Raw genomic sequence first — 23,000 nt, 5'->3', positions numbered from 1 at the left:
TGAGCCTTCTGACAAGCTGTGATGGTGTGGCATTCAGTGTCCAAATGAAGTCCTCGCTGATGTGGACGCCCATCTCAAGCTCCTGGATTAACAGTGGCTGATGAGGTCTCCTCTCCTTCCTCATGTCCACTATTATCTCCTTCGATTTGTCAGTATTAAGGATGAGGTTGTTGTCCTCACACCATGCCACCAGGCTGGCCGCCTCCCTCCTGTAGGCCGCTTCGTCCTCACCAGTGATACGTCCTTTCACTGCGGTGTTGTCTGTGAACTTCGGTACGATGTTGTCCTTGTCGGAGGCAGCACAGTCATGAGTGAACAGGGTGTAGAGCTGAAGTCAACAAAAACCATCTTGATGTAGGAGTCTTTGATTTCAGCTGATGATTTGTAAATTATATACAGGTTTGGATGAGAGATGTTAAAATGATAATATTATACATGTGCCAGATTGTCAAAATATGCCAATGCATCCCCTGTGCAACTGTCAGACTATAGAATTCAAATAAACTGGCTTTTTGTTTTTGCTTATATTTTAGGGCCTCAATAATAGGCAATAAAAACACAAATAATAAAAACACTATGTAAAGATGTATGCATGCCTTTAACATCTGCTCCCTTGCAGCCTTCCCCTCTAAGTAACTTAATACAAGTGAGAGGTAAGTTCCAGCAATGTGGTCTTGCTCTTCAATTCCTACATAACTTTTGCCTAAATACATCCTCACCAAGTTTTTAATTTTTTAAATTTAAAAACTCTGTAGATACCTCCCATAATCATGAAGTAATAATGGATTACTTGTTGAAATATCACTTAACTTTTGTGCGCCAAGAAAATAGAGAGCAAAGCAGTCCCCATCAAAACTCATTGTTAAATTAATTAGTCACCTAGACAACCGTTTAGCGTGCTTTGTTAATTCCTTTGTGTGTCTCTGTGTGTGTTCGTGTCTTCCTTAAGTCTTTTGGCTGATGATACACACACACACACACACACACACACACACACACACACACACACACACTGAGAGTTCAGTCCAAGTATGTCAAACGTGTTGCCTCCTCTCAGCACTCATTGGTAGGAATGTGTGTCTTTGTTCTCAATCTGTCGGTTCGGAGTTTTCTTCACCGAGTCTGTTTGTAAATAGCTTTGGCCTTGGAGACAGCCACACAACGCTTCTTCCTCGCTTGGCCATTTCCTCGGACCCCTGCTATCCTCCCCAGTCTAAGCAGCGGCACACAGTCCGCAGTTCTCCTAAAGCGAGAGTGCACGCAGCACATCGCAGTCAGTCCTCTCTCTCTCTCTCTCTCTCTCTCTCTCTCTCTCTCTCTCTCTGTCTGTGTCATTCACGCTAGGATGGATCTACCCTCCTAGCACAACAGAAGTCTACTTCAGCAGTTGGCAAGTTGGCATCCCATTTAGGAGTGAAACAGGAGCTGAACGTTTCTTCTCCCCCGGACAAATATTCCCTTCACCTCCGCGCATAAACTTGGCTTTTGGGAAGCTACATGATGACAGCAACCGGTCTACGTTCGCGCGGTATGCTCCTGCTCTGCTTGTTCTCGACCGCAGCGTGCAATATGTTTGCGTTCACCGAGGAGCCCCCTGAGAGAGCCGGGAAGGGAGACGGATATTGTAGTCGGATATTACGAGCTCAGAGCAATCGGAGAGAGGTCAACAACGAGTTTCGCCTCCGCGTCGAAGGAGACCCGGAGAGCTATCATCCAGGGAGCACATACAGAGGTTGGTGTTTATCCGCGAGATTTACGCACAATGCGCTTATTGGCACTGCATGTGCATTGTCAAATAAACACTAATATACGGTCGGTAGACAATGCAAACTTAAAATAACTTTCTACAGAGTCTACTTCTGATGCGACGCTAATGTATATCCCCTGAAAGTAAACTATATTGGTTAGTAAAGCGATGAGCCTGCATCCCAGTAAGGAAATATTCATTTTGGTCCAGTATCAAAAGCCAAAGATGACAACAGTTTACTTTCAAGCAAATGTGAACAACATTTAAAAATGTTTTTATATTTCTAAATCCCTTTGCGACCTCTTCAGTCCTTTTTTGTGTTCTCATTTATAGTTAAAACAGATTTTTTTTTTTAAAGCCAGCAGTCCCTGATTTCACTGCTTTTGTCTAAAGTGAAAGTTATTGGGTGCTGTTAATGGGCATGTGCCATCTGTTCTGTGAATCTCAAAAGCTCATGCTGCTCTGGTCTCCACAATATGTTGCACTGCGGTTGGCTGATTATTTTGTGATTCAGTTATAAATAGTTTCATCCAAATCGAATAACCGATTTAGTATGGTTGGCAGTTGGAAACATTTTTTTTCTTTTTCTTTTCTTTAAACCTGTCACATATACCAGACATGTATTCTTCCAAGATGCTGATAAATTTGTCGAGAACAGGAAATACATGTTTTAATTTCAAGGTAAATTAACACACTTTTATGTTCTACTGGATTGCAAAATGCACAAAAACAACATCTTATTGAAATAAGACCAGGCTGAGATGTGTAATTAATCTTACCTGAGCTACAGCCTCTTCAAACATTTCATTGTATCTAAAAAATCACTACAGTTACATCAGAATATATTGCTCACATAATAATATTTCTAACTGAACATTACTCAGGCAGGTTAACTAAGTCCACTGTAGTAGTGTGTTTGGGGGGTGAGGGTTGTTGTTCAGCAGTTTGGACTATCAGTTGATGTTAATTATTGCTCTTGTTTGCCTCCAGTGACTCTGAGTGCAACCAGCCCCTCTTACTTCAGAGGGTTCACCCTTATTGCCTTGAAGGAAGGCGCAGAAGGAGACAAGGACGAGGACTACACTGGAAATTTCCAGGTAAGGTAGCAGCTAATGACATGACAGCTTGTACAATTAAAAAAACATCACTTTGTGTGTTTTTCTCTATTATCACAGTGCAATTACATGGGAATGAATTAACTAGTCTACCACACCTGTAGTTAAACCCTGGTATTTAATGTCAGTCCTTCATATCAGTTATACAGTACAGTATTTCAATTTTAAGACTTAGCAGTCACAAATGAAAGCAAACCAGCACAGTTCACCACACCTAGCTTAATTGCAATATCAATACCGACCTGCTCTGGACTGCAGCACAAGCACCTTGTATGACGTATGTGTGAAGAGAGAGAAAAAATAGACAGATGGGGGGATGGGGGTCTTGACAGATTCTTTTTTGCACAGCCTTCCCGTCTTCACATAGCAAAGTGTGATCATTCTCACCTCACCTCCTCTAATAGGCTTGATATAGCATATGAAAAGAGCATACTCTCAGCTCAGCTCCATGTAGCCGTGCTTTACCTGGCTGTGAAAGTACATTTGAGCTGCATGTAGCAAAAGTAGGCTCATGTATGTAGGAAGTGTACAGTCGGTGTAGTTGAGAGGCTAATAAGCATTTTATACAGACAGGACCAGCTGGAGCACTGTAGGAAGCAGGGAGAGAACGGAGTGGGGCCAAGAGTGCGAAAGGAAGTGAGAGAAGGCAAAGAAACTGGTGCTGTTACACACATGTGAAAATGGGCAAATATGTGAGGCCTTTGTAATTGTGATGCAGTGTGAGGAGTCAAGTAGTGAGGGAAGGAGAAGATTGGTTGATTGGGTGCATGTATGAGTTCAACAAGTGGAAGGATAATAATCAAGTAATACAATATATTATACATATAGTGCCATAAATATAGCTAAATGTAATGTCTGTGGATGCTAGTCAATCAGTTGAAAAAAGTATGAAACCTAAGCGTAATATTGCATTCATAACCTTTAAATTAATTCCTCTTCACTGGAACTTGTTCTGCTCCCATGCCTTTTAGCTTACTGTGTACTGCCAATGTTTATTTCATCCAAGTCAAGGCTGCAGTTTCAAGAAATTCATGGAGCTTACATTGCACAAGATGACCACCTGTTTTCAAAGGATTTGAAAAGAACTGAGCAACTAGGGAATTGACTTTAGATGCAAGGCATATATATAGGCACCCAGTTTTAACCTATGCCCTATGCTCAGACGAAACTTGAAATCATATGTTTTCTTAGAGCAGGATTTCCCAGCACATGTGGAGTTCTCTTTGTCTCTTTTGTAAACATGTCGGTTTCAGTCACTTCCTACACAAAACCCTATTATTTGATTGAACCTGATGTACAATACATGGGAAGGTTTGCACAGCAGCCCTCAGGCTCCTCTGATCACAGTTATTGCCATGCTGTGGCATTCTCTATGAACTTGAGCCTTGAATATGGAAGGACATATGTCCTATGTGCACCTCACATCTCAATGTTGAAACCGATTCTGTTCTATTTGTCCTTGCAATTGATTTCATGCTGTTGTTATTTAGTGCCAGCCTTGAGCGTGCTCCTCAGCCATGTGGCGAAGTGTGACTTAATGTGACAGGGTGCTAAACATCAGGACTAAAGAGGGGAAACACTACATCATTTAGTCACATTCAGTCACTTTTGCTCCACACATGGACAAGAAGGAATGTGCAGTGCACAGAGAATGGTAGATGTGAGGGATAGATGTGTGACCATAGCCTTTAGATGTTCATCAAAAGCATCGAAAGTAAAAAGAATGGATATTTCATTACTGTAGGCCTGCCTTTGATTAAACTCCTGTTAGGTTTTTAAGAAGTCGAAGGTTTCTCTCACAGCTGCAGATGATCACCTGTCTCGTTACAAGCACCATGTGACAGCGCAGTAAAAATAAACTGCCGTCCAAAGAGATATCCCTCCATCGTCACCTGCTCAGTTAGCCTTTCATGTTTTATGTCTTTTATGTCAAATAAGCACACACGGGCACACATGCCCGCACCATTCCTCTATTCTGAAAGAGCTCTGGGTGGGCAGGCCTCCAGGGATTGAGAGAAAGGAAAGAGAACAGAATCTGCTACAGAAGACGTCAGGCTTTATTTAACATACAGCTCATTTGAAATCTGCTGGTGTGCCCCATCTCAGCTGTCTCAGGACAGCTCCCGACTTGATGAAAAGCACTTTTATTGAGCTTTCTGGGAAGGTCAGCTGCCTCTGTGTGGGTATGTGTGTGTGTGCAAGAAAAAGCAAATTGTTATGTGGCTGTGTAAGGGGTGAAATCAGTGTCACTTTGAGTGCAACATACGACATAATCGCAGACGTAACTGACATCACGGGTGCATCATCTTTACTTTATTATTCCACAAGGAGGACCTGATATTAAGGCAACTGAGATGTTTGACACATAAGCTCTGTGCAAATTGTGCCCCTATCATTCACGTTTCCTAAGTCCCCATGTTGATTTAGATTGATGTGTTATTGTTTGCGTCAGACCAGCCACTACTGTAGAGCTAAGCTCTTACTCTGATGCACAAATTCTTGCATAAACCCAGAAGCACAAATTTTCTAATAATGTGTCACATTTTTTCTCTTTTCCTAACACTCACCGTCTATCTCTAAACTTAGAATCAGACACATACAAGAGGAAATGGGTCTTAGGTCATTTGGCAGCAAATTGGTTGCTTCTTTTTGCAGATGGTGTTTAATGCCTTCCCGTGAGACTTCACTGGTTTTAACATGTGTTGCAGTCCAGTCAGGACAGCCCAGGATGCCTGTTAGAAGCCATGGGAACATTGGGGGGGGGGGGTAGTGTAATCTGTCAGACCAAGTTTGGCTGCACACACACACACACACACACACAGGCCTGCACATCCACACACAATCCACTTTCAGGGGGAACTCATTCATAACATAGCATGACAAAGGAAATTCTCTGCTGACAGCTTTATGGAGTGAGAAAGTTCCTCATCTTTACTGCCCTGATGTCACTTCCTATCAAACAGATCCTTGGTCTCTCGGCAGTGAACATTAGCTCGCTGGCTGCTCTCTCTCATGTAACCTGTTGTACTAATTTCCTGTCCAGTTAAAATCAATGAGATGTTCAGTGTCTCAGGTGTGCACCTGAGAGGAGAGGGCAGCACAAATTGGGACTCTTAAGTTTGAGCCAAAGACTTTCAATACTTTCAATGCTGCCTACTGTGATAGTGTCATGATTGGGCATCTGGGTGTTACCGTTCTGATTGTTCTGAGGATTGATGAGTTCAATTCAATTTACTTTATTTCCAGGATAATCCATCCACTATCACTACTGCTTTACTCCAGGTTGATGCCAACTTCAGCTCACTACACTGACACAGCATATGTGGAAGAAGAGTGCAGTGTGTCACCCATTTACTAGACTGTTTCAAGTGTCTGTACTTGTGATTCACTGCTAAAGGTTCTCTATCGTTTATTATCTATGAGGTTATCTAGTTTTGAGCACTTCCACCACCACTCTAAACTTGTAAAACAGTTTTTCATTTTAACCAGACCCCAAAAGTATTCATTATTTTACAGGAAAAAAAGTAAAGAATAGTGAACAACAAAATGAAAATGAATAAGTTTTTTTGGGTGGCAGAATGTTTTTTCTTCTCCCCTCTCCTGTTCATCATAACGATTAATTTTGTGACCAGTTGGGGGGATGCTGAAGCTGCTTTAACATACCCAAACACTCTGGTGTTTGATCCAGTGCACGTGAGAAAATTCCAGTTCAGCGTAATACCTGATAAAGTCAGTTGTGTTATACTTATCTTAACTCTAATTTATAATTGCTCTTGGGTTGTTTATTTATTGGGTTAAATCTCCTGATGTGTCCTGAAAAGGTGAAATTAATATCACTTTCAGCTGCTAATTATGTTGACAGGCACTTGAGCTGAGAGGGAGCGGAATGAATGTGAAATGGTCTAACACCTAGTGACTAAAATCACAAATGCGGATGTTTCAAGCGCTGTGAGGGCTTGTTTTGAGGACATTTTTTCTTCATCACAAATCTCTTTGTGTGTGCATGTTTTGCAGATAATTGATGAGGAGGAAACACAGTTTATGACCAACTGCCCACCTGCAGTGACAGAGAGCACTCCTCGCAGACGAACCAGCATCCAGGTGTTTTGGACTGCGCCCCCTAGTGGCTCCGGCTGTGTCCTACTTAAGTATGTATACAGCAACTGATGCTGAGCCTGATGAGTGGAGGCAAGTCCTCAGCTCAAATGTTTGGAGATACACTACACACACCTGGTGGAGGATTAACTCAAAGAAACAGGTTCTTTGTTTTTGGTGAACTATCATTCATTATGTTAAAAGAAGTCTGGTAATGAGGAGAGTAGCCTTTCTATCAAATTCTTCAAGAAGATCAACAAGATCAGTTTGATTTGTGATTATTTCTCGCTGACCATTTTCAAAGCATACTGTAAGTTTTTCGATGGATACATGTGTGTTGTTCTACCACAACCACAACAGCATGTTTTCTTTTGATTTTATGTGATGTGAATTTATTATTGCATTTGATTGCAGATTGATAGCATTTATCTCAATGAGGGTAGACTAAATAACAGAAACACCACTCTGTATAATGCAATAGAGTTCAAAAGTGTCACGAGCTACATCCTCCAAAATGGTCAGAAAATTTAATCATCACCTCTCTATAAACAGTTTAAACAAAAGCTGAAAATTATAACTTTTATGAAGGTTGGATTAATAACAGGGCTGGTGCATTAGACCGCATTAGTTTTAGCTAGGTGTATCTTGCAACTGTGTATGTGTGTGTTGAAAGTGTTACCAATTTTGATGTTAGAGAGGTTGACATAGTTGCAGTCAGAAGGTTTTAAGCATTTGGTTTTCAACTAAATCCTAATTAACTTAATGTTTTCCTAGATTGGTTATCTAGCTTATATTTAATTCTGTCAGACAGAGTTAAATTACATTTCTCTGGGATTGTCACTTGTGCTACCAGCATATCAATCAAATCCTTGTGTATAGTAATGCTGTTTCATTACATCCCTTACCCCAAGCTAAGCAGAGCTAAATTCAGAATGTTTCATCAAATTTCCAGTCTCACTTGGCTTCATAAACTATTCAGTATCTTTATTAGTTATACAGCTGATTGACAGCAATCAATTCTGCTGTTGTGCGTCCTGTGGGTTTGCTTGGATACAGGAGGGTAGTCATGTTTGGCTGAAGACACATCATGGCAGAAATCCGTTTATTAATCCAGTACTGTGGGGAAATAATGAGCGTACAAGCTGTGGAAAGATACTGAGGGACTGTGACTCACAAGGCCTTCTGATCGATGCATTATTTAACTGTTAATGTATCCAGACAGTGCAAAGGCATGATAAAAAACATTGCATTTCTTTGTAATCCATGTTATTATTTGTCTGCCACAGAGTTTGTGAGAGTTTTCCTTTTCTTATATGAGCTGATCCAAATGTATTTATAAAGTACCTGTACAGTCAAAAAAAAGCAAAAGCCATAAAACAACAAGAAAAACACACATACGAGTTTAAAAGACAAAAGGACAAAAACATTAAAAGACCCTAAGAAAAAGAAAAGCAACTCTCATTCTGAATTAAAAATCAAGGGATAAAAATGTGTTTTAAGTTGGGATTTAAAAACAGGCAGTGTAGGGGCCAGCCTAACACACTCGTTCCAGAGTTGGGGGGCAGAGTGATCTCTTCTGTGCTTCAACCTTGATCTTGAGACAACCAGAAGCAACTGCTCAGTGAAACTGAGGCCCCATCCACACTACTGCGTTTTTGTTTTAAGAAGGAGACCTCTTGCTACGTTTGCACCTCCCGTCCAGACTAAAACGGCGAAAACGAAGACGTGAAACTGAGAAGTTTGAAAATGCTGCCGACCCCGTTTTTCGTTTTGATTTTTTAGTGTGGACGGGCAAAAACGGAGGACTTTAGAAACGATGATGCAGACGCTCATGCTCAGCTCTCTGTTTGGGTCGAATAAGTCATGCAAAGCAGAAATACGATGCTACTGACAGAGTTTTTGACTTGGCATTTTTATTAAAATATTCTGTACCATGCAAATAACACTTATCTGCATACACTTGTACTGTGTATGTCGCCGTATTTACTTTGCAATGACTCCCAGTCTGTTTTCCGCCGCCACACTCCCGTGTTGCATTCAGTAACAGTCCCAGCTCGTGATTGATCCATGCAAAAAAAATTCTGGTCTGATTCTCAGTCTGCATTACTTCTTCTTCTTCTTTTGCCAAATCTTCTGTAACTACGCAAGAGAGACCATCTGCTTCATGTTTACAATGGCCACTAGATGTGCGTTTTCAGATGTTTTAATGTAAACGGAGATCAACTCTGATACGCAGCTAAAACGCTGCTGTGGACGGAGATCATATTTGTTTTAATTCTCCATTTTTAAACAAAAACGGAGTAGTGTAGATGGAGTGACCTTGATGGGACTAAAGTTAGCTCATGTAATGATGTCTAGGCAAACAATAACAACCTAAAATGAATCCTAAAACATAGAGGGAGCCAGGGAAGGGAGGCCAGTACGGGGGAAAATGTGCTCTCGCTTGCGTTTCCTCTTAAAAGACAAGCTGCACCCGGGAGACCTGGCTAACACTAACAAAGGGCATTGTAGTAGTCAAGACGGGTCAAGATAAAACCATGTATATCCCTTTCAAAATCAATGAATGATAAAAAGGACTTGACCTTAAGTAGGAGCCTCAGTTGGAAAAAGCTAGATTTGATCATGAGTGTATCTGTATGTTTCTACGTCTCTGTGCTTTCTATTCCCCTTGTCCTCATCTTACCGGCGTATGTCCTACCTGAGCTTTCCTATACTCTCTCTTCTTTTTGCTCCTCGCTCTCTCCTCCTCTCTTTTTATCCATCTCCTCTTTGTTTTCAACTCCTTTCATCGTATCTTTCTTACAGCAGGTCATGTTGTACGGCACTTCTGCTCTCCTCATAGAGAGCGGTGGGATGATGGCAGAATTGTATTCAGTTAAGCACATGGATGGAGGAAAAAGTTTGAAAGTGTGACCGAGTGTACATCCAAGAAAGAGATATTTGAAAGCTCAGAGATGTGGATGTAATACCAGGGTGCAGACAATAGCGGAGAGAGAGAGCGGGAAGCTTACAGTTTAAAAGAGATGCCTTGAAAGTCATGATTACAGGTTGGGTGTGGGTGTTTGCCACTGTTCTTCCCCCTACATGTCATAAAGACAAGGTCAGAAGGTTTCTGCATGACTTAATAAAGTCCTATTGATTCAGGAGGTACAACTTCTGTAACTAACTGAGAAGTGCAGGGCAGGGTGAAACCAATAAAATCGCACATATTGTGCAGTCAACAAATATGCACAAAAAGAAACAAGGTATGAATGTGAAAATATATTGTTGATTAGCTTAGATAGGACAGTTTCATTACCACCACAGGCAGGAGAAAGCTTTTTTTTTATTTCAAATCCTGTAAGAGCTCTGTCACTGCCTGTCACTATGTCTGCCTGTATAATATCAAGGTTATTAAAAAAAATAAATAATTAGAAGTGAGCATGTGGCATGTATGAAAGCTCCTGCGACTCAGATGTTGTCCCAGGAATCTCCCTCCTCCCAAGTGGTTTGCTGCAGTTTAATTGACGGGCAGTTTCTGTCTTTTAGCTGGAAAGACTGAGCTTGGTGGTTTGGTTCCTTCTAAGGTTGGTCCGTGATGATAGGGTCAGGCAAAGATGCTCATTCAAACTCAGAGAACTGACTTTGAAAGTCTTAACCATCGACTCCAGTTATTTTCGACTTTCTTATGTGCTAGAATCATATGGCGCTAAGGTTTACTTCTCTGTGTCTCTGTTGTTGGTATCCCACTCTTTTTATGCTAAAATGGATTCTAAACATTGGAATTTTGATGGGTGTTGTGGAACTGACGGCTGCACTACTAAAATCTTTCTGAATATCTCACCTTCCTGCAGTGCAGTCATTATCTACAGACATCTGTTCAGGGTGTGTTCAGTTCACTTTGACATCACTGTTAGGTGAGTGCACTCCTGAGAACACTCTGCTGGGTGTGGTTGAAGGTAGGGATGGGGTTTGATAGCATTTTATCAAGTTCAAATCCAGTATATACATTTGAACATTGCTTAATATTGATAAATATACATACATTGAAGTGTGCATATTAGTTGCTGGTTGTGTTTAAATTCAATTATTTTAGTTGTTGAGTATTCTACAGATTATTCCATCGATTCATCGAGTATTCGGATAGGAAATACCTTTGCTTGGCGCCCCTGGTACCGGGTCAGCTGTGTAACTCATACTTCTGTACAATAAAAACTCAAGGACTAACCCGTCAGAACTGTGCCTTACCTTGGCCTACCTTGGGTTTGCTTGCCTTTATCTCAACTGATTTACATTAATTTCTAACATTAAAGTGACCTTGTTTCAGGTCCGCTCCATGGACTCGATCCATAGATTGGATGCTTTCTGGTCAGATGCTGAAGCATTGCCATTGTGTTGCTGTGGTAGGCTAGTTCTGTTTTACAGTAGACACACTGTAAAGAGTTGTTGTTTTCTTTTAGCTTAAAATGATCCCATACTTTGGACACTTTCTGTCTTTTTCTTGCGGCTGTGTCTTCTTCGTCCCTCGCTATTTTCTCTTTCTTCCTCCATTTAGCAATCCACATTGTCAAATCACGTTGTCTTCACTTGTATCAAAGTGTAAGCGCGTATATAGTTATATATAAGAAATTGCATCTAAGAAGGTCTTTTTCTGTCCATCCGGGAATAAAGTTAGTTCATCATGTTTCAGGCAGTCTTTTGTGAAGTGTTTATTGCACATGTTCATATCGGGATGACAATGAAAATAAAATTTATCAGTCAGCACTACACACACTCAGGCATCAGAGGCTGTTACTTGAATGTTTAGCTCTTTGCTAATAAACAAAATTCCCTCACAGCAAGTTTTACTGCAACAGGGTGGGGTCATTTCAGCCAACTTTGTTCTAAATCAAATGTTTTACTTTGTGTCTAATTGCATTGAAAAATAATTACCTTCCATTCTGCTTATTAGGGGAAAGTTAATGATAAAATCAAAAATGACTTGTAACTGTCTGACGACAAAAGTGGGACTGTAGACAGGAGCTATTGGCACAGCTGAATCCTTGTGGTTGGCTACATCCTGGTTGTTCCACAGAGCCACATCAAAGTCACATCAAAATATAATTCATATATTTTAGTCACTGAAGTTACCTCTATCTTATATCTTTCCATTTGTAGGTAGGAAGCAATTTATTTGTCACCTCCCTCTGTTTGTCCCGTCTGCATCAGTGATTAGATGAATGTCTCAACCATGTGCTGCTGTCAGAACCTGTTTATCTCCTTCAGCACAACGATGGGACAGATCAAGGAGGACTTTGACAGGACACAATAGTCAAACAGACCCATAGAAGTTCAATATAAATACATTTGCTTCTCTGCAGTGGATGTATGTGTCATCTGTTAGTTGTTTCTTTTTTGTGAGTTCTGTTTATAGCAGCAGCGGAAAGAACAAAATGATAATAAAAATTTTTCTTTTACACATCCATTGGCCATGCAAATGGAAACATAGCCATAGAAAGACTAAATCTATCTCGCTCTTTTCTTTTTGCCATCCCCTCCTCACTCTCTCTTCTTTCTCTCTTTTTGTTAAACTTTCACACTTATACTCCCCCCCCCCCCCCCCCCCCCCCCCCTCTCACTCTCTCTCTTTCACTCACTCACTCACTCTCACACACACACACACACACACACACACACACACACACACACACAAATAAGTGCACTTTTGGGGTGATTGGGATCGGTGGTGGTGTGGATCCGGCAAAGTGAGATAGAATTTAAATTGGATGTTAAATAAGCATTACTCTGCTTGATTGTCTGGCCAGCCCAGGGAAGTGGGCAAGCACTGAGGCAAAGTGTGCTCCTCTCTCTCAGGGAGATATGTGAAATTGGGGTGAGATTGAATTAAAGCGTGAACAATTAGAGGTGTGCTGGTGGTGTCGCTTACCTGGAATCATTTCATCCATGTTATGAGAGACTGTTTTTGGCCATAAATCATACTTGCTCTCCCACCCCCTATCATAATCTCACATATACTCCAGTATATAAATCTATAGTACTCTATGCATGTGAGTCAGTGGTAAGTATGAGAAAGAATTATATTATTATGAGAGTAAATTATGGTGTGTGAATGAGATTGAAAATATGGAATGTATAAGACAGAAATAATGTGTGTGAGAAGGAATAATTGTACTGAAAGAGTATAATTATGTGTGTGTGAGACAGAGATGCTCACAAGTCTCTGAGCTAGAGTCCTGGTCAAGTCTGAAGTCTCTTGTAGTTAGAATGAATGTTGTATCACCTGCCGTGTGTAATCCAGGCTGCTTATAAAACTACATTATATAAGAAATTCTGTAACCTGTTTTTCGCTTACAGAACACAGCCATGTAATGTGCAATGCAGTTAATGATAGCTTATTAACTACCGGAAGTCAACACCAACAGCAGGCTCTCAAACCCAGTGTAACGGTAACTAAATAAAACTGGAGCGTTACATGATCAATATGATCAACAAAGTTTATGGCACAGCAGCTGCTTGTTTTGTTGTCCTCTCTCATGTGTGGCCGCATGCAGCTGATACTACTTGTTACGTAGGCAGGTTATAGGTAACGGAGGGAGGGGATCACAGCAAGTTCATCAGATGTTTCCTAAAAATAAACATTTTTCACGAGACTCACACCTCGAGTCCGAGTCAAACCTGAAGTCTTTTGAGGATGAGTCTCAAGTAGAGCCTGAAGTCACTGTATGTGTGACTTAAGTTGGACTCAAGTCCGAGTCTCTAACTTGAGTCCCCATCTACGGTGTGAGAGTATGATAACATACGTGAGAGTGAATTTCTGTGGCGGAAAAGAGCAGCATGTAAGAGAGTATTTAAATAAAAAGGTATTTTGATTGAAAAGGAAGGCAGATGTGTCTTACAACCTCTTGAAATCAAAGCCAGAATCTTTTTTTTTTTGTACCATTTCAGTCAAACTCTCTCACACAGAACTATTCTCAAGTATGGATAATGTCTTTCTCTCATAATCTGTATATACAGGATACACATACGTACTGGAGATACAGATGCATCTAAGAAAAATTGAATATTGCAATATTATATAATATTAGTTTTTCTATAATTTATGTAAAAAAGTTAAACTGTCATGTATTCTGAATTCATTACACAGTGAAATATTTCCTCCTTTTTGTACAGCTTACAGCTCATGGAAATCAAAAATCAATATTTCAAAATAATAGTATAAAGAATGGATAATATCAAAATGTTGACCTTCTGAAAAGTTAAAAAGTTCTGCAAAAGGTTAATTTATGCACTCGGTACATGTTCGGGGCTCCTGCATCAGTGCGGCGTGGCATGGAGGCAATAAGACTGGCACTGCGGAAGCCCAGGTTGCTTTGATAGTGGCCTTCAGCTGTCTGTATTGTTGGTGTGATGTCTCTCATCTTCCTCTTGACGATACACCATAGATTCTTTATGGGTTCAGGTCAGGCGAGTTGGCTGGTCAATCAAGCACCGCAGTACCATGGGCAGCAAAGCAGTTACTAGTTGTTTTGGCACTGTGGGAAGGTTCCAAGTCCTGCTGGAAAAGGCAATCAGCCTCGCCATAAAGCCTTTCAGCAGATGGAATCATGAAGTGCTCTAAAATCTCCTGGTAGACGGCTGCATTGACTCTGGACTTCAATAAACACAGTGGACCAACACCAACAGATGACATGTCACACCAAATTCCCACTGACTGTGGAAACTTCACACGTGACTTGAAGCTACTTGGATTCTGGGCTGTCCACTCGTCCTCCAGACTCTGGGACCTTGATTTCTAACTGAAAAGCAAAATTGACTTTCATCCAAAAAGAGGACTTTGGACCACTGAGCAGCGGTCCAGATCTTTTTGTCCTTAGCCCAGGTAAGTGATGTTGTCTCTGGTTCAGGAGTTGTTTGACACTAGGAATGCAACACTTGTTGCTCATTTGCTGGACACGTCTGGACACCTCAGTCCACTCCTTATGAAGCTCCCCCAAGTTCTTGAATCTTCTTTGTTTGACAGTGCTCTCCAGGCTGTGGTCATCCCTGTTGCTTGTGCACTTTTTCCTACCACACTTTAACCTTACAGTCAATTTCCCATGAATATGCATTGACACAGCTCTCCGTGGACAGCCAGCCCTTTCTGCAATGACCTTCTGTGGCTTACCCTCCTTGTGGAGGGTGTCAATGAGTGTCTTCTGGATAACTGTCCTGTCAGAAGTCTTCCTAGTGATTGTGGTTGTGTGTACTGAACCAGACTCAGAGATTAAAGGCTCTTCTCAACATTTCTGTAATCTATGTTCTTTATTCTTAAATTCTAATATTATGAGATATTGATGCATGGATATCCATGAGCTGTATGATTGAGTTTGTTAAGTTATGTGAGTATGTTATGCATAGCTGTGAGTAACAGTGTGTATGGTGATGAGTATAAGAGAGTGTTATCAGAATACAGTATATGAGACCTGGTGTGATTTGCTCACATAATGAAGGAGACCCGCTTCTCTACACGTTTAAGTTCCTCCACTCAGTGTGCAGGATATGACCTGCCTTGACCATCTCTGTTAGAAATGGTTTTGCAATGATTACCTGCTGTTCGTTCCATTTTGTAGAAGCCTGATCTTTTGCTCTCTGATCTTTTGTTATTTTTCTTTCTGTCCATCTCCCATTGGACACACTGCTTACATTAAAAGGGTAAATGAAGCTTAGAAATACTAAGAGACCAGGCATTGTTAAGTTCGTAGGTGTACATCATTCACTGTTACCGTGGCAATGTGGACTGTAGGAATTGCTATCCCCAAACATATTGATCATCATTCAATATGGGCTTCATGAAGGAACCATGATGACATTCGTTCTCTGATTTAAGATAACTTTTGATATTCACTTATTTTCTCTTTGTTAGCATTTTTAAAGACCGAACATATAGTCTGCCATTTCTTCACAAGGGGGAATGAATATGAACTATCATCATCATGGCTTGTCACTTTACTGAGAATATCAACTTCTACATTTCAGTAGTTGCTAGGAAAATCCTCTGACTCCGACAAGTCCCTCAGGTCTATGCAGGATCAGCCATTGCGCCAGACAGTGCAACATCATGTACTTATAGGTTAACATTTTTCTCATCTAGTAGGTTACCTGCATGACTGTCCTGTTCCCTCAAACGCCTCACATCTAAGTCATGGGTAGTTTTGCTTTAATAAGATTTTTATTAGTAACTGACTTCATGTCAAATCATTCTATCTCAAATCTGATGCATGAGCACCTCCTAATGAACAGGTTGAAACTAGCAATTCATTTGACACATTTGTGCAGTTATGACTTAGATTTATAGGATAACAATATGAAAAGTCACTTGCATGAGACCTGTTGTTATGTTAAAATCTGTAAATCACTGTCATTCGCTGATACTGTAAAGATGTCGACTGTACAAATACCAATATCAACAAACTAATAAATCATCATTTACAATGTCTTTTAAAAGCCAAATTATTTCCCTTTAAAATTGAGAATTAAATGAGGTATACAGCTTTTGTAGGTTTAAAAACATAAATAATTAATTCCTTTCATCATCTAGGTATATATTTTCTCTCCCCATGTGACTGTATGTATTTTTTTGGTATCAGCTCAGCTCAACATAGCACAACACAGCTCAGCTTAGTTTGAAACTCCAGAATAAATGGTATCCCAACAGTCCAGCTGGACTCGGCCCACCTGGATCAGACCTTACCCCAGCACCTCCATCCAGCACCTTATTGTTGGGTTTTATCTCCATAGAAACCTTCTTACAGCCATGACTGGCTTAAAAGGCTGGTGTTTGTGAGGAAGTTAGGTCTCTGCTGGCTTCTGAAAAGCTTTGTTTGCGGCTGATTTACATGTCAAGGCCCCTCTCAGACCTGTGTTCCCCACCTCCCAGTGGAACAAGCCTTTTAGACAGCTCAATCTAGAGAAACTCCCCTCTGCCAGGCCTCGCATTTTGGGGAGCATTACTGTTGGCCTGTCAATCAGTTCTTATCGACACAGTGCCTTGCCTTTTATATAGTGTGTCTGAACATTTATGAATATTTCCTTACAAAGTGCCATTGGGATTTTGTTGAATGCAAAAATCACTCTTTTAGTTGCTGTCTCTTTTTCATTTTTTTCTTCATCTTTTCAACCTCTTATTTCTATGTCCGTGTGTATCTTAATGCTGATGCATGCTTTTTGTGGATTTTGTATGAGACATTGAATGCCTCCGTCTGAAATACAGCAATTTCCCCGAGGGCTCTGATACCTGCTGTTAGGACTCCTCTGAAAAAACAGGAAGATGATTATGAATAACTCTGCACCTGTTCCATCTGCCACAATCCACTGTTCAGACTCTATCAGATCTTTAAAGCCAAAATTTTCCACATTTTCTGCTTTTTGTTGTATTTTGTTTCTTTTTAAAACCGCACAGCTTCTCCGAATGTTTCTCATCTTTTCTAGTCTTTTCCCGTGACATTCACTTTTGCTTTTGCCCGTTTTGCCTACATTTGTACTTGGTGCTTCCCCCATCAAACTTATCTCCTCACTGCCTCGATCTCTTCTTGTTGTCTCTGTGTAGGGCAAGCATTGTACAGAAGAGGATAATCTATTTCCAGGATGAAGGCTCACTCACCAAGCGAATGTGTGAGAAAGGTAGGCTTCTTTTATTGACACGGAACAAATAATTTACCATGAATTTCTTTATTCCTTCAAGCTCCCCTGCTGGTACTCTATTCCGCTCCCTACTGATCTCTTTTTTCAATATTTTCATTCATTCTTGATTTTGATGTGGGGACTTTCCTCGCTGCTGTTATGCTCTGGCATGTGAATGATTGTAAATGAGTGTAACCCCTGGCTGTGCATGACATTGGATGCCACACTGAGCAACAGATCAAAAGAACCGTTCTGCCCCCACTTCCCCTCCTCCTTGTTCCCTTCAGCTCCCCACTTTCTTAAACCACCCATCTCCTGCATGATGGGCACCTCTCCCATCTGCTCCTTATACTAATGAGAAATCTCAGTGCTCTGGTGTTTCTCTCTGTGTCTCTTTTACTTTTTCCCTCCTCTCCCATCCCCTCATTTCTGTCCAGAATCCCTATATGGAGACGCTACAGATAAACCTCTGCTTGACTGCTGTGCCTGTGGAACAGCAAAGTACAGAGTCACCTTCTTTGGGAACTGGTCAGAGAAGACACATCCAAAAGACTATCCACGTAAGCACAAACTCCTCTACTCTTTGTCATGTCACCTCAGCTCCATTACTCATTAAAAGAATAAGTTGTGTGATATTTTATTTTTTTTACTGTCACAAAGTCGCATAAAAAGATCTAAACCAGCATTAAGCATGTATTGCCTGTACAGCTAAAGACTGTTATAGTTAATTCCATAGACTACCATGACATAGATCTCCATTGTTTTCCAATGAGCGACGCTGTTTTGCTGGTTGACATGTCCCTTCATTAAGATAAACATGGGTTTTGTACAGGAGTTTATTTTTACCCGACACATCCACATACACCATCCATTTGCCATAAATACTCACTACCTCACCACATCACACCATACTAAACTTAGTCCCACACAGATGCACTATTTAGTCCTGTTTTGGGAAATTATTAAGCCTAGTCTTGAATATATGAACGATTGGGTTTGGGGTGGGAGTCACAGACTGGGTAGGAAAGTCGGGATGTATTGAGAAAAAACACAGTTTATTTTGGTCTTTTAATAGGATTTGCTGACAATACCAAAAATATAGAATATCGGCAGCCTTATCCTTTAATCTCAACTGTAGCACCATTGCACCAAAAACTCCAGGATATGTTCCCATTATGTTGGAGGTGAGTTACAGTGTGGTTCCATAGTTAGGTGTGATGTGTGTATAACCTTGAGCCACACTATTAGGATGTGAATGGACTTAAGGATTACACTGGCTCTCCTGTCTAAATCAGGCTCTTGCCGGTCCGATCAATAAACTGATTAGACTGGAATAAGATAAACCCTGAGATCGAAAGGAGCTCTAATTTACTGTCTTATGGTGGGAGTAGTTGGTATGTGACTCACTCTCACACAGGTCCTCACACACACCTCGCAGATAGATCAACTTAAAAGAGGATAAGGCAAGCTGTGTGGTTTGTATTTCATCCCGACTCCTAGGATGCCACAGTTGGATTTCTCCTTGCACAAAGTCATATCCTAGGTAACCAGTTATTATAACACAGCACATATGGCACTGGACAATAATATTCACTGACCACAATACAGTAAGCACATGATCATCGGCCCTTATATGAGTTCTGATGATTCTTTTCCAAAACCCAACAAAATGTTGCTATGAGTAAACTTGGTCTGACTTTTCTCACTGGCATTTTTGCTAGATACATGTTATCGTTCTATTTTTAACATATGTCCTTCAAGTGTAAGAGCCTTAGACCATTGTGGCGACACACATTGTGAGACCAAAAATTCATCGTAAAACATGCCAACAGTACTTTTTTTTTTATGATAACCTTGACAGTTTTTTAATTTCTTTCTCCCTTTTGTCCCCATTATAAGTCATGCAGCAGTGCATAGCTATTCAACCAAAGAGATGGCAGCTTGCTCGGACATAGAGAGTATATTGAGACAGAGAATGGCTGGTTTGTCAACGAATATGTTTTATGGCAACGGGAGAGAGAGAAAGAGGGAGAGACCGTTCAACATTCCTTTATTGACCAAATAAAGAAGTACCCTGGTCATAGTCAATTTCCTCTTACTCAAGGGAAGCAATATATTGAAGTCCAGACTGAAAACATATACACCAAAACAACAGCTGCCTTCCATCTCCTGAATGTCTCTATTAGGTCTATAAGTATAGTTCTAAGCTCCAGCATTGCGCCGTGGATCAGAGAGTCCTATTAACCTGTAGAGAGAGGTTATATTCTTATGAGGCCCAATATTATTAACATATCCCTGCAAAATTGTGGCAGTTCATTAATAGGCACTTTAAAAAAACCACATATCATGTCACTGCTCTTTTTCACTCCCTTGTGTTTTATAAAAAACATTTCCAGAAATTGAAGATGGAAACCAGCCAACACTGACCACAAGCACTAATCCCCACCAAAACTGCTCTGAAAAGGAGCCGACTGGCTCCAAGTTATACTCGTCTTTTGAAGTAATCTAATACTGCCTCAACCTTAGGCAAAGAAACCTGATGATGGATGTAACACTGCCAACTGGAGCCATAACTTTAAGCTACTTAGTTGGCATGACTCCCTGCCTGCCCGGGTCAGATATTTATGAAAGCTCTGGGCCACAAATGGCCTTAAAATTTCGTAAAGGGCCATCCACAAAAATATTAAACAACTAATGTGTTTGAAATCATCGTTACAGTCAAGTTAGAAACAGATTGATGGACAGATATGTTGGGAAAAGAAAGCATTTTCTGCTTCTGTAATTTGCTTCTGTACTTACAAAGACTAAAAGGCTTTAAAGATCAAATGAAGATAAAACAAATGCCTTAAAGGACTGACTATTTATACTGGTCCCCACTACATGCAAGGAACCAACCACTTCCACTTTTTCATCAACGAACATACAAAACTCCAAAACATTTCAAATTTCACCTTTGTAGGCCCTGTATCCTACTTCACATAAACATTCAGGTACTAAAAAAGGAAGACATCCTCACTGTGCTCCGTTATTATAAACTATTATGAATTTGTTGGACGTGGATCACATCTCTCTCTTCCAGGTGCAGGAGTGTTTTCTTTAACATTTTACTTAAATGATTACAGAGGTGGCTGTCAGTGTGTCCTGTGCTTTGTCACAGCATTGTGACACAGCAAGATGAAATTAATGCATATAAAAACCCTCTCTGTGCCATAGAAATATAGTATCAGTCTAATTTTTGTTCCTTAAATTGAATATTGCTTACTGTAAATTAATGCTCATGAATCCAAAGTTCCTGAAGGTGGGCTCATTGTCCTGAATTAGCCAAGCAAGAACACTTCGAGTATAACTGAATTTGACAAATGATTAAACATTTTATATTTACTGTAGGTTACAGTTGTGTGTTGTGGGTGCAATTCCCATGGCTGATTGGAAATGTGTAATCATTTGAAGAACAGGATATGTCTTTTATTTTATCATGGGATCAAATGAGTATATATAAAGAAAAAAGAGAGAGAAACTCAGTGCTTGTATGCTGCAATGTCCTACAAAGAACTGTTAAGTTTCTACAATATGCTATTACAGGAATACTGTGAACACAGAGATTAGATTATCAGAGTGATTCATCTTTGTTCAGACTCACACTGGGAACCAGCAGAAGGCAGAAAGGGTGACTTACAGAACTGCAGAGTAAGGGATCTATTTAGGGCATAAAGATGAGAGTCAGACCTATGACCTATTTGAGCAAACCTCACCTTAAATAGAGATATCGTGGTGACAAATTGTTGTTCACGTGAAGGATTCTCTTATGTGGTACAACGATAATCATTCAGCTTGATGAGCACCTTGATGTTATGTCTGTTTAGACTCCTAGGTACTCACACATACTTTTTATGATGACTGAGGCTATAAAACCATCGTTGTGCTCTCAGGGTGATGTAGCTGGATGTTATTACCGTCCACGTACATAATAAAGTACTAGGCAAAAATATGACAGTACCCCCTAGGAATATGAGACAACCAGTTTCTGTGCTGTTGAGGTGGACGTGTCAGACCACTGAGGCCCCACAGTGATATGGCAAGGATACCCCAAAAGGACATGTAAACATCAACAGGGAGCGCATCAATACAATAGATGAACAGCTGTACTCCAGTCTTATTATGCCTCACACAACAGTGGAGGTTATGGCAGGGCTTTAGCTTCCACGGTCTCTAAGTTAATTGTGTAAGGCTCAGTTTGCTTTAGCCTGTGCTGTCACCTCTAATGGATCATCATAGATACTACCACTGCTGCTGCCTCTCTTTATGCTTACAGGTTTAGGGCACATATAGAGCTCCACTTTCCCTTTTTCCATTTGTCACTTCGGCACACACTTTTGCCCTGAGCAAGAGAGATAGAGAGAGAGACTGAAAGGATTATGAGGGAGCATAAAATTTAAGTAATACACTGTTGGTGGTTTGCAGCTATAAGCAATCCTTTTTAGACTGAAACAAATCACAGTTTGTCAATAAATATGTTGCACGAAAGGAGGTGTTTGATCAGTCAACAGACTAATGTACCAGTCAACTGATGGCTCATGGCATCTCTAGAGCCGTGCCTCAATCTTGAATGAATTGAGTGATGCAGAGATAACTTTGGGAAAAAGGTTAGGATGTCCAACTAATGCAGCCTTTTATTGGCTTATTTCACCAGGTCGTGCCAATCACTGGTCAGCCATCATTGGTGCCTCCCACTCTAAGAACTATGTACTGTGGGAATATGGTGGCTTTGCCAGCGATGGAGTTAAACAAGTAGCTGAGCTGGGTTCCCCAGTCAAAATGGAGGAAGAGATCAGACAGAAGGTAAGATTCTCCAGTACTAGCAGATGACTGAAACACTGCATGTACTGTAATTATAAAGTAAAATGGAAAAGAATAAAAATAACATTTTGAGCATCGATATATCCTTTTTTGCCAGATTTACGGTCATGGTATTTTACAAATGCATGAGTTCACTGATCGAAATGTTCAGCTTTGTTTCTGGGAATATTTTGCCTTGACAAGAAAAACGGTTAAAAGATGAGTTGCGTAACGCCTCTGGGGCCTCAGAGGATGTTCCAGGGTGTGCACACCTGTGTTCAGAATGGAAAGGCAGTATTCAGTATTGCTTTGACATTGTTGCCCAGATTGCTTAGTGCTTTCAAGCATCTACACTATTCATAGCCTGCCTCTACATCTGTGTACACTTAACCAAATCAAGCCAATTATACATACCTCCAAATGGCTCTGAATTATATTCTTGCATATCAGTTCATCTTTGATCAGACCTTTGGCCTTGGCATGACCACCTTAACGCTCCGGAGGAGTTTTGGAGGTAGCATCTACAGGATGTAGTTGTAAGTGTATTTCCTTCAACTCAGTTAATTAGT

At 40.6% G+C, this 23,000-nt stretch overlaps 1 protein-coding gene across 1 annotated transcript in view; it reads left to right on the top strand.

Annotated features, from left to right (window-relative positions):
- Positions 1–1,156: 1,156 nt before the first annotated feature.
- The window catches only part of spon1a (spondin 1a), a 74,363-nt gene continuing 52,519 nt past the window's right edge, over positions 1,157–23,000 (top strand). Inside the window, exons 1-6 of the mRNA XM_038702011.1 lie at positions 1,157–1,732; positions 2,738–2,844; positions 6,877–7,010; positions 17,522–17,595; positions 18,033–18,155; positions 22,286–22,434. Of these exons, the coding sequence (XP_038557939.1) occupies positions 1,498–1,732; positions 2,738–2,844; positions 6,877–7,010; positions 17,522–17,595; positions 18,033–18,155; positions 22,286–22,434 (822 nt within the window). The 5' untranslated portion in view covers positions 1,157–1,497. The remainder of the gene's footprint in view (positions 1,733–2,737; positions 2,845–6,876; positions 7,011–17,521; positions 17,596–18,032; positions 18,156–22,285; positions 22,435–23,000) is intronic.

Source organism: Micropterus salmoides, unplaced genomic scaffold (assembly GCF_014851395.1).
Source record: "Micropterus salmoides isolate LMB-PRFRI ecotype aquatic unplaced genomic scaffold, ASM1485139v1 Ms_hic_scaffold_6, whole genome shotgun sequence".
In the NCBI taxonomy this organism is placed as follows: Eukaryota; Metazoa; Chordata; class Actinopteri; order Centrarchiformes; family Centrarchidae; genus Micropterus; species Micropterus salmoides.
This window is presented reverse-complemented; position numbering and strand designations above follow the sequence as displayed.